Source organism: Hylobates moloch, unplaced genomic scaffold (genome assembly GCF_009828535.3).
Source record: "Hylobates moloch isolate HMO894 unplaced genomic scaffold, HMol_V3 SCAFFOLD_12, whole genome shotgun sequence".
Lineage (NCBI taxonomy): Eukaryota > Metazoa > Chordata > Mammalia > Primates > Hylobatidae > Hylobates > Hylobates moloch.
This window is the reverse complement of record NW_026652287.1, coordinates 72,421,372-72,437,951: the sequence shown is the minus strand read 5'-3', so window position 1 is coordinate 72,437,951 and position 16,580 is coordinate 72,421,372. Positions and strand designations below refer to the sequence as shown.

At 37.1% G+C, this 16,580-nt stretch overlaps 1 protein-coding gene across 2 annotated transcripts in view; it reads right to left on the bottom strand.

Annotated features, from left to right (window-relative positions):
* Positions 1-16,580, bottom strand: part of TRHDE (thyrotropin releasing hormone degrading enzyme) — a 395,923-nt gene that overhangs the window by 277,512 nt on the left and 101,831 nt on the right. For both annotated transcript variants that reach the window (XM_032170751.2, XM_058425822.1), the window contains exon 3: positions 13,096-13,222. In XM_032170751.2, the coding sequence (XP_032026642.1) occupies positions 13,096-13,222 (127 nt within the window). The remainder of the gene's footprint in view (positions 1-13,095; positions 13,223-16,580) is intronic.

Here is a 16,580-nt window from a genome sequence, read left to right as displayed (position 1 = left end):
TAAGTTACAAACCATTAAAATTCCTCCAACTGAAAAATGGCATTTGGGACTCACTCTTTCTTTCAAAATCACCCTTTAAAAAGCTTCAGCAATGCCCTGAAGGCTTCATTTACGACTACCATATTGGATTTGCTCCACTTGTGTACTGCAACCTCCCTTACAGGCTAAGGTTTGTTTCACACTTCAGTCTACTTTACATTTCAAAGTATATAAGCAGCAGCATCAAAATTCTCAAAAACAGTAATGAAAGACTTTAAGACTAAAAGGTGGGCCAGGAGTACATTTTTCATTTAAAATGTCTCAAAATGTTTCTTTCCAAATCCTAAACCCCTCCAGTGTCATGAGGGATAAACTCATAAGTTTAAGATTTTTAAAAATAGCCAATTTTATAAAAAAGTATTTATTATTAAAATGATTATATCACTTTATATTAGCTGGAAATTTCTTTCTAAGGTTCTTTTTTCTTGTAATAATCTCTCAATAATCATCCAAGTTGAATTTTATATGACGTGCTGAGGACTCGCCTTTTATATTAGACAAGCAAGTGAACAAAATAAATACATCTCACTCAGGTTACAATAGTACCTCTGCTTCTTACCCCACAAAATTACAAGCAGATATCTCACAGTTTACAGCAAAGATTTTTATTATGTTTCATTATCTGATAAGATCATAAGACTTCAATGCAAAATGTAAAGGAGTGATGTCCTGATTATAATAACCACTTAGAGTTCCTAAACCTTAGAAATGATAATCAATCAATAAGTAATTATGGAGTATCTTTACAATGGAAAGGTCTGAAAAGTTCTGGATAAAGAACACTGTTACAATAACACTGGGAAGAAAAGAAAAAAAGGTATTTTGACTATTTCTCTCTTACACAGTATTTTGCTTTAATTGACTTTAAGATGGTTAACTCTAATTTACATAACTATCCCTCAGTCTCAGTTACTTGAAATGAAGCTATTTTGAAAAACCTTCTGATCTCAATACAAGCTATTTTAGCTCTAAAGTTTATGAGAATGGTCACCTTTTTTTTAAAATTGGCTGATTGGCAGTGCTGCTGTCAGCAGTAATCCCCAGCTAGACTTTAATGAAATGTTCCTCCCTTTCTCTAGGGCTTTGGATTGCTATTTGGCTATAATTAACTCCAGATTGACCAATAGCCAGCGAAGGAAGCAACTCACTCCATGAAGAGGATTATTACAACCATTATTTTAGTCTAAATACAGCTGTTCTGGTTAGAAAATACAGAAAATACAAATTATGTATCTTGCTATATTGATTTCAAATAACCAAGAGAGACAAAAGGAAGTATAAAAAGACTGGTCCTTTTTACTATAGCTACACAAGCAAGTAAACCACATGGGAAAACAAAACAAAGCTCATAGTTTTTCAAGCTTGTCACAGTCTCCTAAACTGCAGTTGAAAGCAGCTAACACCAAGCCTTCATTTGAATCTTATTATAACACAGCAAATCCTGTTGATTCTCCTTTTAAAATATATCCAGAATCTGCCCCCTTCTCACCACCTCCACTACTATCACTCTGGTCCCATATACCATTATTTCTTAGATTAATGCAGTAGCTCCTCTCTGCTTTGATCTTTGCTCCCAATCCCCAATAGTCTGTTCTACCTGAGGCAGCCAATGTGATTCTTTAAAAATGTAAGTCACACCAGATCTTGCCTGTTATGTACTGAATTGTATCCCCTCAAAATGCACATGCTGAAGCCCTAACACCTAATAAGATAGTATTTGCAGATGGGACCTTGGGAGGTAATTAGGTTTAGATAAGGTCATGAGGGTGGGGCCCTCATGATGGGATTAGGGCTTTATAACAAGACACACCAGAGAACTTGATCATTCTTTGCCATTCGAGAACACTGCAAGGAGGCTGCCATCTGCAAGCCAGGAAAAGAGCCCTCACCAGGGCCTGACCCCGCCAGCACTCTAGTCTAGCCTCCAGAACTATGAGAAAATATACTTCTGTTGTTTAGTCACCTAGTCTATGGTATTTTGTTATGGCAGCCCAAGGTGACTAGGACAATACCTCTGCTCAAAGTGAAAGAGCAAATCTTTCAATGGCCAGACAACAGATCCTTCACCATCTGGCACAGATGGATCCTTCACCATCTGGCACTTCAAAGATTTCATTTCACCCTCATCTCACTCTCACTCACTTTGATCCAGGGACACTGATCTCCTTGGTATTACTCCACAAGTCAGATGTCCTCCTCCTTAGGGTTTCTGTACTCTTTCAGATTTTGACTCAACTGTCACCACTTCAGCAATGCGTTATCTGATCACCCACCTGTTTAAAACTGCAATCCCTCTCCACCCACCAACATTTCTGACACTTTCTTCTCTGCTCTATTTTCTTTATAGCAGTTATCACTTTCTAAATATAACTACATAAATATTGTTTCTGCCTCTCTCCCATATTAAAATATAAGTCCAATGAGGACAGGGATTGCTGATTTTTGTTAACTGATGATTTTCTATTACCTAGCAGAACAGTGTCTAGCACATAAGGATGTTCAATAGATGTTTGTCAAATCTACAGTAAATGTTCTCTTTTAAAAAAACAACAAAGAGGAGAAGAGCTGATAGGCAACTAGATACTTATTTCATTTTCCAATTGCAAAAACATCCCAGGTATAAAACATAACTTCTTTAATAGCCTCACCATAGGATTGCTATGATAATAATCCAAAAGCTCATTATTTCTTCCAGGTACTAACTCACCCATTTTTCACCAACAATTTCCTTTACAGGGATCCTTAATGAGAAAATAACTGCAATTATAGTTAAGTCATCCTTCATCTCTTCCATTTTTATTTACAGAAAAGAGTTTTCTTGGTAGTTTATAAGGTACAGCACCATTATTTCTTTGAAATCATATTTATTTTATTTACACAGCAGCTGAAACTTTGCCTTCTCTTTCTCTCCTATGTTGTGAAAATGATTACAACAGGAAGAAGTTAGGTATTATTCATTTAACAAGAATTTATTGAGTGCCACTTTGGGCCAGGCACACATCTCAGTAGAGGGAATAGAGCAGTGAACCAACAGGCAAAAACACTTGTTTTTGTAGAGCTTACATTTGGGTAAAGAAATAAGGGAGATGTGGGAAACAAATAATAAAGAAAATAAATAATACATAAACAAAACACAAGTTAGGTGAGATAATTAAAAAATACCATGAAGAAAAGTAAATCAGGGAAGAGATTTGGGAAATGATCTGCATGGCTGAAATATAACAGAGGGATCAGAGAAGACCTCACTAAAGCAGGGTGATATTTCAGCCATGCATCTATTTGAATGAAAAATGTTCTAGGCTGAGGGAAGAATAAGAACAAAGGCCTTGGGTTGGAATGGGTTTGGCCTGTTGGAGAAACAGAGAGGAATGCAGCACAGCTGAAACAGAGAGGGAGTAGGAGGGAAATAAATGAGATTAGAGGGTCCAGGGGGTAAAGGGTAGGGGCAAGCATGCAGGGTCTTGCAAGCCAAAGAAAGAATCATTTGCTGTATTAGTCTGTTTTCACACTGCTGATAAAGACGTACCTGGGACTGAGTAATTTATAAAGAAAAAGAGGTTTAATGAACTCACAGTTCCACATGGCTGGGGAGGCCTCACAATCATGGCGGAAGGCAAAAGGCACATCTTACATGGCTGCAGGCAAGAGAGAATGAGAACAAAGCGAAACAGTGTTCCCCTTATAAAACCATCAAATCTCATGAGACTTACTCACTACCAGGAGAACAGTCTGAGGCAAACCACCCCCATGATTCAATTATCTCCCACTGGGTCCCTTGCACAACATGTTGAACTTATGGGAGCCACAATTCAAGATGAGATTTGGGTGGGAACACAGTCAAACCATATCAGAATCTCAGACTTTATGAGTAATGGGAAGCCATTGGAAAGTTTGAACAGCAGAACAGCATCACCAGGTAAATTCAACATCCCTCACAAAAACTCTGTAAATTAACTCTTTAACTTCAAATTTTGTTTAGGTAGAACTCTTGACCCCAAGCAAAAGAGTATGGTGGTTGGAATGCAAATACTAGCAATGGAAAGCAAAAGAGTAGGGTGGTTGGAATGAGAGTACTAGCAATGGAAATAGTGAAAAGTAATCAGATTCTGGGTACATTTAGAATGTGGAGCCAAAAGGATTTGCTGATAGGTCAGATGTGTCATATTACAGAAAAAGTATCTAAGGCCAAGATTTTATATCCAAATGATGGTGGTTTAAGATCTGGGGCTCTAATGTAAACATGCCAATTTAATATACTCATTAGGCATCTAAGCACAGATATCAGTAAAACATAAAAGTCTGTAGTTAAGGAGAAAGAACCAGACTGGAGATGAAAATTTAGGAATCATAAGTATCAGCATATGGTGTTTAAAGTCATAAGAATGAATGAGGTAACCAAGGGAGGCCACTACCAATGTAAATAGCAAATAGAAGAGATTCTAACCTGAGTTCTGGGGCATTCATGGTTTAAGCAGCTAGAAAGGTAAAAGAGCAGGGGAAACAAGACTTAGAAAGAGTGGCCAATGGGTAGGAAAAGCAAAACAGAAAAAAGTGTTGCCCTGAAAGACAAATGAAAAACTGTGTTTCAAGGAGTTGGAGAGAACAATTGTGTTAGATGCTGCTGATAGCTCAAGATAAAGACTGAGAATGGAGCATTGGATTTAGCAGTGTGGCGGCATTATTGAACTTGAGAAGTTTTAGTATAGTGTTGAGGGGAAGTCTGATGTAAAATGCATTCAAAAGACAAGACAGAAATTCAAGTCAGTGCAGATAGACAATCCTTTCAAGCAGTCTAACTGTAAAAGGAAGGAGAAAAAATGGGTCAGTAGCTGGAGTGAATGTGCATGTGTGTGGTTGAGAGAAATAGCACCATATTTTTAATGCCGATAGGGAAAAATTCAATAAAGAGAGAAAATTGAAGATTCAGGAGAGAAAAGGAAAAATTGCTGAAGCAATGTCCTTGAGCAGATGAGAGAGGATGGGATGAGGTGCACAAAAGGAGGAAGTATCTATTACTAGAGCAATGCCAGTTGACCCATAGTAACAGGGGAAACAGCGGAGTATAAGGAACAAGGCTAATGCAATGACTAAATATTAAAACGTCAAAAATGGTTATTTCCTAACCTAATGGCAAAGCTGTAATGGCCAAAACACTGTTGGATTATGTAAAACAATGCCTTGGAGGCCTCTAAAATACACCCTGATTAGGTTACAATCCTGTTAGAATTAGTGAATATATGCTTAGGAGTAAACCCAAAGTTGTGAAGGTCTGAAACTCTTAAAACTAGAGAAAGGTGGAGGAGAGCAGTAAACAAATTAAACACATAACAATATTGTCAAGCTAGCAAAATAATAAAAAAACTTCTCTTCAACTAGATTTTAAGCTTCTAGGAGAAGAGGCCACTTACTATCATTGCTGACTACAATGTACGTAGTTACTACTCAATAAATGCTGGTTCCATTAATTCACTTGTATGTTGGTTTGCATTGCATTAGTTTAGAGAAGTAATAATCTCATGCATTATTCTCACTAAAATGCATTGTTTTCATTGATTTCTTTCATCCTTACTATTGTGCTTATTTCTCTTTTTTGCATTAGTGGTTGAATATCATAAACATTAAGTATCCTATATATTTTTTGTTTTTTATTATAATCTTGAATGTATACAGCATGTAATAGCTGCAAAATAGCTTAACAAGAACAGTTAAATGGCCATATTATAGAGTAATTAATGAAGGGATAAAAGGCCTTGTTATGTTAAAATAACTATTAAATATTGAAATAACTGTGTCAATTTTAACACAATTTGGGGTTGTTTTAGCACAAGTGGTTGTCAGAGTGGGGGGTTAGAAACATAAAAATATTTCCCACTAAAAAAGTGATAACTGATATTTTGGTTTATGAGAAAATAAACTTATGAAGGGTTTTTCAGAATTAAATTACCTACATAAAATAGGAAGAAAACATTTATTTGATTTTAAAGACAGGGGAAAAGGTTAGTCCCTTGAAGAAACTTATTTCTCTATGATACTTGCTAACTTAGAAGGCAAACTACCACCTTAGCTAAGTGTCCAGAAAGGCACTAATAATGCTAACCCACAGAGAGATCCTTAGGTTAGTTTCCACCAAGAAACCATACAATAGCTGAGTATAAGATCAAATATTTTGAAGAGCTCTTGTTGAAGGAAACATTTTGAGAGTGAATTCACATTATATAAAATTAGACTAAACTACCAAACTACATATAAAGAACCCCCAGAGATTTTATTTTAAAAGGCTGTATTACTTTAGGCCAGTAACAAAACACATACATAGTAACTCAATATTCACCTAATCAAAGGCAAGGCAAGAAAAGTCACACTTTAAAAAACATAAGAAAAGGTTCAAACTATGAGCTGTTTGATTAAGATCAAGATAGTATTATGTGTCACCTCAAGTTAAAAACAGCAAATATATTCACTAAAGGCAAAAACACATAACCACAGAGGATAAAATGTCCAGAATCATTATAAATATTTTATAGAAATTTAATAACACAAATATGTGATGAAAAGCTTCAGTATTTGCAAGTAGTAAATTATCATCATCATTACAATCATCATCACCATAATAAAAATATATATGTTTATTGTATCTTAAGCAAAAATGAATCATTTAAGCTAGGCTCTTATTTGTGAACTTCAATAGGGCAATTTATCCCATAATTTATCTATTCTATTATAGAAAAATGTTGACTCCATCAGCATGATACGTAGATCCTAGGGTATTCATGGACTTTCCTACTATACAATTCTCAAAATGGCCTCTTCTCTCCTTTCTTCTCCAATTAAATTCATGTATTTTTTGGTCTGGCATGAAGTAAAAATAAGACTTCTCTTTATGTGCATTTTATTCCTACAGCATTGTACAATGATCCCACTCTTTCAACACAGTGCTAAATATTTACTGTACAAAATGTTGGTGCTTGATTATATTTTATATTGTGCTAGTCTCTAATTCATTCACTTCTGTAAATATTGCATTCTCTCCTCAACAAAACCACAATCTCCTTGAGGGCAGAAATTCCAGTTACAAAACACCTGGGCTCCCTCTACAATCATAGCACTCTTCCAGATAGGTAATGAATTCTTCATAAAAGCATGGTGTCTTGAAAAAAAGCAATCAAACTCCTTTTTGAAACATTGATTTACCAATTACAGAGTAGTAGTAAAAGGAAACTGAACACTGTCATTAATTGAAGTCTAAATAGGGTGAATAACAAAATATTACAATATAAACCTGAGTCATTCTATCTGATGCCTAATTAACTATAGTGCACCTATGATTAAAACACATTTGCAATACTCATATGTCTTCAGGTTAATAAAATTATGAGTTATAACATGTGCACTTTTTTAAGTTTTCAAATTTTCTACAAAGACCATCAGTAAAATCAGTAAAAAATTAACAAAAATAGCTGTTATACCATTCCTCTGACAATCAAATCATCGAGTTTATAAGGCAACCTATATTTTAATCTCCGAATTATTTAAATTTCCAGAATCCATTTCAGCAGAATCCCAAGATTTTGGAGCCAGACAGCCTGGGTTTGAATTCCAAATCTATGTTTTCTGCTGTGTGGTCAAAACATATTACTTAGTCACTGAGTGCCTAAATTATTTCCTCATCTGGAAAATGAAAAAAAAAAAAAAAAACAGAAATTACCAGAAAAAGCTGCAATAAAGATTAAATGGGGGGCCAGGCACGGTGGCTCATGTCTGTAATCCCAGCGCTTTGGCAGGCCAAGGCAGGTGAATCACCTGAGGTCAGGAGTTTGACACCAGTCTAACCAACATAGTTAAATCCTGTCTCTACTAAAAACACAAAAATTAGCTGGGCGTGGTGGCACATGCCTATAGTCCCACCTACTGGGTAGGCTGAGGCAGGAGAATCACCTGAACCCAGAAGGCAGAGGTTGCAGTCAGCCGAGATCGCGCCACTGCACTCTAGCCTGGACGACAAAGCCAGACTCTATCTCAAAAAAAAAAAAAAAAAATTAAATGGGTTAGAATGGTCAAAGCCCTTAAAAGTGGCTCACATGTAGTAAACACAAATAGTTGTCATTGTTATCGATATGCTTTTGGGATATAAAAAAAGATAACAATTCTTTATATGTCTACAACTTTATTTTAAAGTAACACTCCATGCCTCTGACAGTTCTTATGAAAATAGGGCGCATAGATATAGAAAGGATTAGTGTATTGTATTAAGTAGGTGATATACCTCTTATTACAATTTAATACCAAGAAATAGAACATCTCTGCAAACCTTAGTTTTAATTACCTCATTTAGAGATTTAAAAACAATTTTTCACACAATGTGCACTGGTTACTTATTTTGGCTTATCAATGATACAGGAGTGTCTTTATGTAACAAAGAGAATAAATTATTGTCCTAACAGCAAGAATCAGAATTCCTCTTAGGGAACTATCCTGATAAACTACTTGAGGTGGAAACTCAAATCCTTAGAGATGAACTAGCATGAGATGAGGCCACAGGGGAGAAATTTAAACTAATTCCACATCAGAAATAAAAAAGAATTCGGGAAGAAAGAAGGTATTATAGAGTTTATGACAGAACAGCAAAATGACTTTTAAGAGAAGAAGGATCCAATACTAAGTTTTAAGATTTTTTTTGTACTTTCTTGTTTGTCTGTTTTGCAATGTAACTCCCTGAAATTCACACATACAAACATTCCTTCCAAAGCTTCAGTAAAGTCAGGTCAGGCCAACTGGTGGAGAGTCTTCCTATTTATTTATTTATTTATTTATTTATTTCAATTTTTGGTTTTCTAATGCAAACCAATGAAAGAGGCAAATTCCACACCTCCCTGGACATGATTTGGGACAGGGATAATTTGTGAGGTAAGAATGCCATCACTTCAGCAGAAATAGCTCTTCTCCAGAGAAGGGTATTGTTAGTATTGTTACACCACAGGCCTGTTTCCCTCTCCCTCCATTCCCAGAATCCTCCCCACTGAACATTTTTAGAAATGCCAACATGTGATCTTCACTCACTGCTTCTAGTCACTCTCTCCCCTCCCCACCCCATGCCCATTTGCTTTTAAGCACACCTGTCAAGTCTGTATTCTAGAACTGCTTTTGTCAAGGTCACCAGTGACCTTCATATTGCTAGCATCAATTAATGGTTAATTCTGAGACCTCATCTAACTTAATTTACCACAAATATTACTTACTTTTTGAAATGCTTTCTCCACTTGATGTCTCAGACACCACAAACACCTGGTGTTTTTGTGGTGCCTTAATACCAACCATATGCTCCCGCTCAGTAGTCATTTCTGACTCCTAGGCGTCTTTAACCTCTGAACATGGGACCAGTCCCCGCTTGCTCCCATTTTGTTTCTATCTGCCTTCACTGCTGTGGTAGTCCTATTCAGCCTCACAACTTTACACATCATAATATGCTGGCAAATGTACATCTCTAGTCAGATTACTCACCCAAACTCCATATTTATAAATTCAACTGTCTACCTGGATTTCTTACAGACATAAAAGGGCCACCTAAATGTTAAATTGACATGTCAGTCTCAAAACTTATCACCTTCCACAATCTTTCTGTCTCACTAAGTGGCAATTCCACCCTCCTAGTTCTCAGGCCAAAAGTCTTGGAATTGCCCTAGATGTCTCTCTTTCTCTTACAATCGCATATTTCGCTCACTATTAAAAGCTTTTGTATCTACTTTCAATATATATCCAGAATGGTACCACTTCTAACCTCTAACTGTTAACATCCTCATCCAAGCATCCATCATATTTTGTCTGAATTTTGCCATAGCCTCTTAGCTGGTTGTCACACCTTTGTCATGTCCTCTTACATCAGGTTCTTTCAACCTTGGTTGTATTGATAGTTTGGACTAAATAACTCTTTGCTGTGAAGAGCTATTCTGTGTATTGTAGGATGGTTAGCAGCATCAGCTGGGCCTCTACCAACTAACTGCTAGTAGCACACACTGTACTCACCTCCCAAGTTGTAACAAACAAAAATGTCTCCAGATATTACCAAATGCACCTGAGGGACAAAGTTGTCCCCCAATTGGGAATCATTGGCCTACAGTGTATTCTCAATTTAGCCATAGAATGACCTTTTACAACATTAATCAGATTATATAATGCCTCTGCTGAAAACGGACCCACAGATTTCCATCTCACAAAACAAGAGAGAAAGGAAGGAAGGAAGGAAGGAAGGAAGGAAGGAAGGAAGGAAGGAAGGAAGGAAGGAGAAAGAAAGAAAGAGAAAGAGAGAAAGAAAGAAAGAAAGAAAGAAAGAAAGAAATAAAGAGAGAAGGAAAAGGAAGGAGAGAGAGAGGGAGGAAGGGAGGAAGAGGGAGCTGGCTATATTTAAGAAGGAAGGAAGGAAGGAAGGAAGGAAGGAAGGAAGGAAGGAAGGAAGGAAGGAAGGAAGGAAGGAAGGAAGGGAAGCTGCAGCCTGCTGGCGGTCCATGATCTGCCACCTACCCATTCCTCCTTGACCGTATCATCTACTTCTCACCCCTTTACTCACTCTGCTCCTGTCACACTTGCCTCTTTGTTGTTCCTCAAAAACACCAGGAAAACTTTCACCTCAATGTCTAGGCACTTTGTTCCCTCTGCCTGTAGTTTTTGCCCCATGATATCTGCTGAGTTTAGTCCTTCACTTAAAAGCCATCTTCCCAATGAAGGCTTCCATGATTGCCCATTTTAAAAACTCAGCCCCTATCCCATGCCCCATCTGTCCCCCACACTTCCTATCCTCTGTTCTAGCTTTATTTTTAATGTCATGTATCTCCAATATGATATGCTATAAATGTTACTAATTGCTTTAATGTCTGTCCTCACCTAAAGGAATGTAAGCCCCAGAAGAGAGATTTTTGCCTTTTTCATTCACTGGTATATCTGCTTCTCACAGAAAAATGTCTGTGGTAGGCACTCAATAAATGCTTATAGATCAAATTAGGGCATGTAGAAAGGGTACAATATGTCTGGAAAACCATCTTAGATATGAAGGGTCAAGGCAGCCTCAGCTGATATCTAGGATACATCCATATGCATTACCAACAAAGACTAAGCTGGTTTCTATAGAATGTATTTAAATACGATTCATAACATATAATGGAAAGTAGAGATTTGTCAAAATGCATATATGCTTAGAGGTTTTTATGTAAGGGGTATTTACAAGGCATATTTATAAATCCATTAACATATAGATCTAAATATCTGTAGATATATAAAATAAGTAGAACTTTAAGAGAAATTTTACAAAGCACCATGGGCTATGGTAACTACCCTAGATATATAAAAAGAAGTATGCCGGGATAAGTCAAGTCATTCAATTATATACACCATAAAGTAGCTTAACAAGTAGTGGTAATGGTGAACAAAGCTCTTTTCTACAGATGAAAGGCTTCATGGTTCAATTGTGAGTGAAACAGAGGAACAGAAATGCTTCCTGCTGCAAGCTGACAGTTACATGGAACCCCCTGAAGTTATACATTGAGTTCCTCTGCTAATTACTGGTCTGAAGGGAACAAATAAAGATCCACCTTTTATTTCTCTTGCTGAACTTGCAATATAAGCACTTGCGAATTTTACATTAGGGTCAAGCTGGGAAGTTCCCAGCCAGTTATACCTGGAGTAGATAACAGTGCCACCTTCCATGCAAATGAGGTCAAGTATTCCTTTCTGCCTTGGGTGACCACCAGGGAGATTTAAGTATAACAGATTCTAACAGGGAAGTTGAAATACAGGGAGAAAAGAGAAGGAAAACAGAACAAAACAAAACATTGATCCAGTTTAAAATAAAGTTATGCCTATGAATTCTAAAAGTACATATTTCAAGAAGATTTCAGAATTTTGTAATATCACTCATAAAAATTGTATGTCACACCCATTGATAACAGTATCAACTATTCTGTCAACTTTCTGAACTAACCACTCATTGCAAGACCAATAAAGCTACACAGCAGGCAGGTACTTTAATGAAAGCGGCCTGGTTCTCCAGGGAAGAGAACCTGTGGTTCAAACACAAAAACTTTTGATCAAGTAAGCACTTTATTCTTGCCAATGAGAAATACCTTTAATGTGGAATCTGATCAAAAATGCTCTTGGGAAAGATAAGGGAAGAAGAGGGATGAGAGGGGAGCAAAGGACTGTTGTGATGTAATATTTCAAAACAGGTTTTCTGGGAAGGAAAAATAACTTCCACATTTCTAATGCATGTAGGTACCCTTCTAACTTCTTGGAAAGTCTTATTCACTCCCTGGCAAAAGCAGCAGCCTCATTGAAATTCAGATAACCAATTAATTCATTTATGCATTTGACCGACAATTACCGAGTGCATTCTCTTTGTAAAAGGAAGAAATATAAGAACACTCACAGAGAATACAATCTCCATTATTACCAAGTTTCTCTTCTCTCTTATTTGTATTGTATTTACTATAACAGTGTACTAGATATATGACTGACCAAAATAATCTAAGGGATGACATACATCGAGGACTGACATGTGAAAATTTGGAAGGAGAAACAAATCAATGAATGGCTTCTCCACGTAAAATATTGAGTTGTTTGGGGAGTCATCAAGACGTAGTTTGAAATCCCAACCCCTTCACTTACTGGCTGTCCAGATGAATGGAAAACTCCCTAGGTCTCAACTCCCTTATATGGAAAATGTTCTAGTTGTACCTACCCCATGGTAGTTTTACTGCTTGAAAGTAAATATGATGTTGGCAAGCACCTCTCCATAGTACATATTCAACAAATTATAGCTATTTGGCTTGTCTTTTGGAATCCTAAACTAACATAATGCCTTTCTTAATTCCTATGAGCACTTACTGGCAAGATTCCAGAAACACTAAATCTTATTTTACTCCTTCAAAAGAAATTATTTTTTCATGCTTATCTTCTCTAAAAATATAAGTCTCAGAATTTTCATGCTTCTGGATGGCTCAAATAAACACATGAAGAAGAAATTCCACTTTCAAGGAGCCCTTCCAATAAAATAACCAAGAAAATTCTTACCTAGTTTTGGCAAGGAATAGGGCACTTTAAAGTAGTCTTCATAAAATTCTATTAATCTCTTTGTTATATGGAGAGCATAGTCCCCGGATCCTCTTCTGATAGCATCAGGTCTTGCATATAATCGTACCTAATTAAAAATATACATAAAAGTTACTTTAGCCTTTTAGCACTTGAGTTTTATCTTCCCTGCAAATATGAATCTACACAAATTACGTAGAAAACTACAAAATTTAAACAGGATTCTTGTTCATACACTATATCAAAGCACAGTGGGGCTGAAAGGACCAAACTTAAACAATTAAAGTAATTGAAGTAACCAAGTAGAGCAAGTCACAATTTCCTCGCTTTACAAGATGACATTGAGAAGATTTATACACCTTGCATCAAAATAAATATTCAACGTTATCATTTACATGTGCTTGCTAGAGATAGGAAGATACAGTGGATTAGTATAATGGGACCCTGACTATGCTGAAAGTAGGCAGGATATGGTGGCTTGGCAGGAGAAAAAATTCATAGTTTGTTAAAGACAGGTTGTATCAAGCTTCCGAAGTACTACCAGACTGAGTATGTATATCTATAATTTATGCTTCCTTTTTTTCTTTGGAATCAACTGTCTTTATTCCCAATATGCAAAGTAGGGATAGAAAACTTTTCATGTACACAAGCAATCACCATTCTGGAAGGCTGTCTGCAACTGCTCCTGGCTTCAAACTCAGCAGAGTAATTCATATTTCTAACACAATCCAGATAACTTTTTATTATTATTATTATTATACTTTAAGTTTTAGGGTACATGTGCACAGTGTGCAGGTTTGTTACATATGTATCCATCTGCCATGTTGGGGTGCTGCACCCATTAACTCGTCATTTAGCATTAAGTATACCTCCTAATGCTGTCCCTCCCCCCTCCCCCCATCCCACAACAGTCACCGGAGTGTGATGTTCCCCTTCCTGTGTCCGTGTGTTCCCATTGTTCAATTCCCAACTATGAGTAAGAATATGTGGTGTTTGGTTTTTTGTCCTTGCGATAGTTTACTGAGAATGATGGTTTCCAGTTTCATCCATGTCCCTACAAAGGACCTGAAGTCATCATTTTTTATGGCTGCATAGTATTCCATGGTATATCGGTGCCACATTTTCTAAATCCAGTCTATCGTTGTTGGACATTTGGGTTGGTTCCAAGTCTTTGCTATTTGAATAGTGCTGCAATAAACATACGTGTGCATGTGTCTTTATAGCAGCATGATTTATAGTCCTTTGGGTATATACCCAGTAATGGGATGGCTGGGTCAAATGGTATTTCTAGTTCTAGATTCCTGAGGAATCGCCACACTGACTTCCACAATGGTTGAACTAGTTTACAGTCCCACCAACAGTGTAAAAGTGTTCCTATTTCTCCACATCCCCTCCAGCACCTGTTGTTTCCTGACTTTTTAATGATGGCCATTCTAACTGGTGTGAGATGGTATCTCATTGTGGTTTTGATTTGCATTTCTCTGATGGCCAGTGATGATGAGCATTTTTTCACATGTTTTTTGGCTGCATAAATGTCTTCTTTTGAGAAGTGTCTGTTCATGTCCTTCACCCACTTTTTGATGGGGTTGTTTGTTTTTTTCTTGTAAATTTGTTTGAGTTCACTGTAGATTCTGGATATTAGCCCTTTGTCAGATGAGCAGGTTGCAAAAATTTTCTCCCATTCTGTAGGTTGCCTGTTCACTCTGATGGTAGTTTCTTTTGCTGTGCAGCAGCTCTTTAGTTTAATGAGATCCCATTTGTCAATTTTCGCTTTTGTTGCCATTGCTTTTGGTGTTTTAGACATGAAGTCCTTGCCCATGCCTATGTCCTGAATGGTATTGCCTAGGTTTTCTTCTAGGGTTTCTATGGTTTTAGGTCTAACATGTAAGTCTTTAATCCATCTTGAATTAATTTTTGTATAAGGTGTAAGGAAGGGATCCAGTTTCAGCTTTCTACATATGGCTAGCCAGTTTTCCCAGCACCATTTATTAAATAGGGAATCCTTTTCCCATTGCTTGTTTTTGTCAGGTTTGTCAAAGATCAGATAGTTGTAGATATGCGGCATTATTTCTGAGGGCTCTGTTCTGTTCCATGGATCTATGTCTCTGTTGTGGTACCAGTAACATGCTGTTTTGGTTACTGTAGCCTTGTAGTATAGTTGGAAGTCAGGTAGCATGATGCCTCCAGCTTTGTTCTTTTGGCTTAGGATTGACTTGGCGATGCGGGCTCTTTTTTGGTTCCATATGAACTTTAAAGTAGTTTTTTCCAATTCTGTGAAGAAAGTCATTGGTAGCTTGATGGGGATGGCATTGAATCTATAAATGACCTTGGGCAGTATGGCCATTTTCACGATATTGATTCTTCCAACCCATGAGCATGGAATGTTCTTCCATTTGTTTGTATCCTCTTTTATTTCATTGAGCAGTGGTTTGTAGTTCTCCTTGAAGAAGTCCTTCACATCCCTTGTAAGTTGGATTAATAGGTATTTTATTCTCTTTGAAGCAATTGTGAATGGGAGTTCACTCATGATTTGGCTCTCTGTTTGTCTGTGATTGGTGTACAAGAATGCTTGTGATTTTTGTACATTGATTTTGTATCCTGAGACTTTGCTGAAGTTGCTAATCAGCTTAAGGAGATTTTGGGCTGAGACGATGGGGTTTTCTAGATATACAATCATGTCATCTGCAAACAGGGACAATTTGACTTCCTCTTTTCCTAATTGAATACTCTTTATTTCCTTCTCCTGCCTGATTGCCCTGGTCAGAACTTCCAACACTATGTTGAATACGAGTGGTGAGAGAGGGCATCCCTGTCTTGTGCCAGTTTTCAAATGGAATGCTTCCAGTTTTTGCCCATTCAGTATGATATAGGCTGTGGGTTTGTCATATGTGGGTTTGAGACACGTCCCATCAATACCTAATTTATTGAGAGTTTTTAGCATGAAGGGTTGTTGAATTTTGTCAAAGGTCTTTTCTGCATCTATTGAGATAATCATGTGGTTTTTGTCTTTGGTTCTGTTTATATGCTGGATTACATTTATTGATTTGCGTATGTTGAACCAGCCTTGCGTCCCAGGGATGAAGCCCACTTGATCATGGTGGATAAGCTTTTTGATGTGCTGCTGGATTCGGTTTGCCAGTATTTTATTGAGGATTTTTGCATCAATGTTCATCAAGGATATTGGTCTGAAATTCTCTTTTTTGGTTGTGTCTCTGCCAGGCTTTGGTATCAGGACGATGCTGGCTTCATAAAATGTGTTAGGGAGGATTCCCTCTTTTTCTATCGATTGGAATAGTTTCAGAAGGAATGGTACCAATTCCTCCTTGTACCTCTGGTAGAATTCAGCTGTGAATCCATCAGGTCCTGGACTCTTTTTGGTTGGTAAGCTATTGATTATTGCCACAATTTCAGAGCCTGTTATTGGTCTATTCAGAGATTCAACTTCTTCCTGGTTTAGTCTTGGGAGG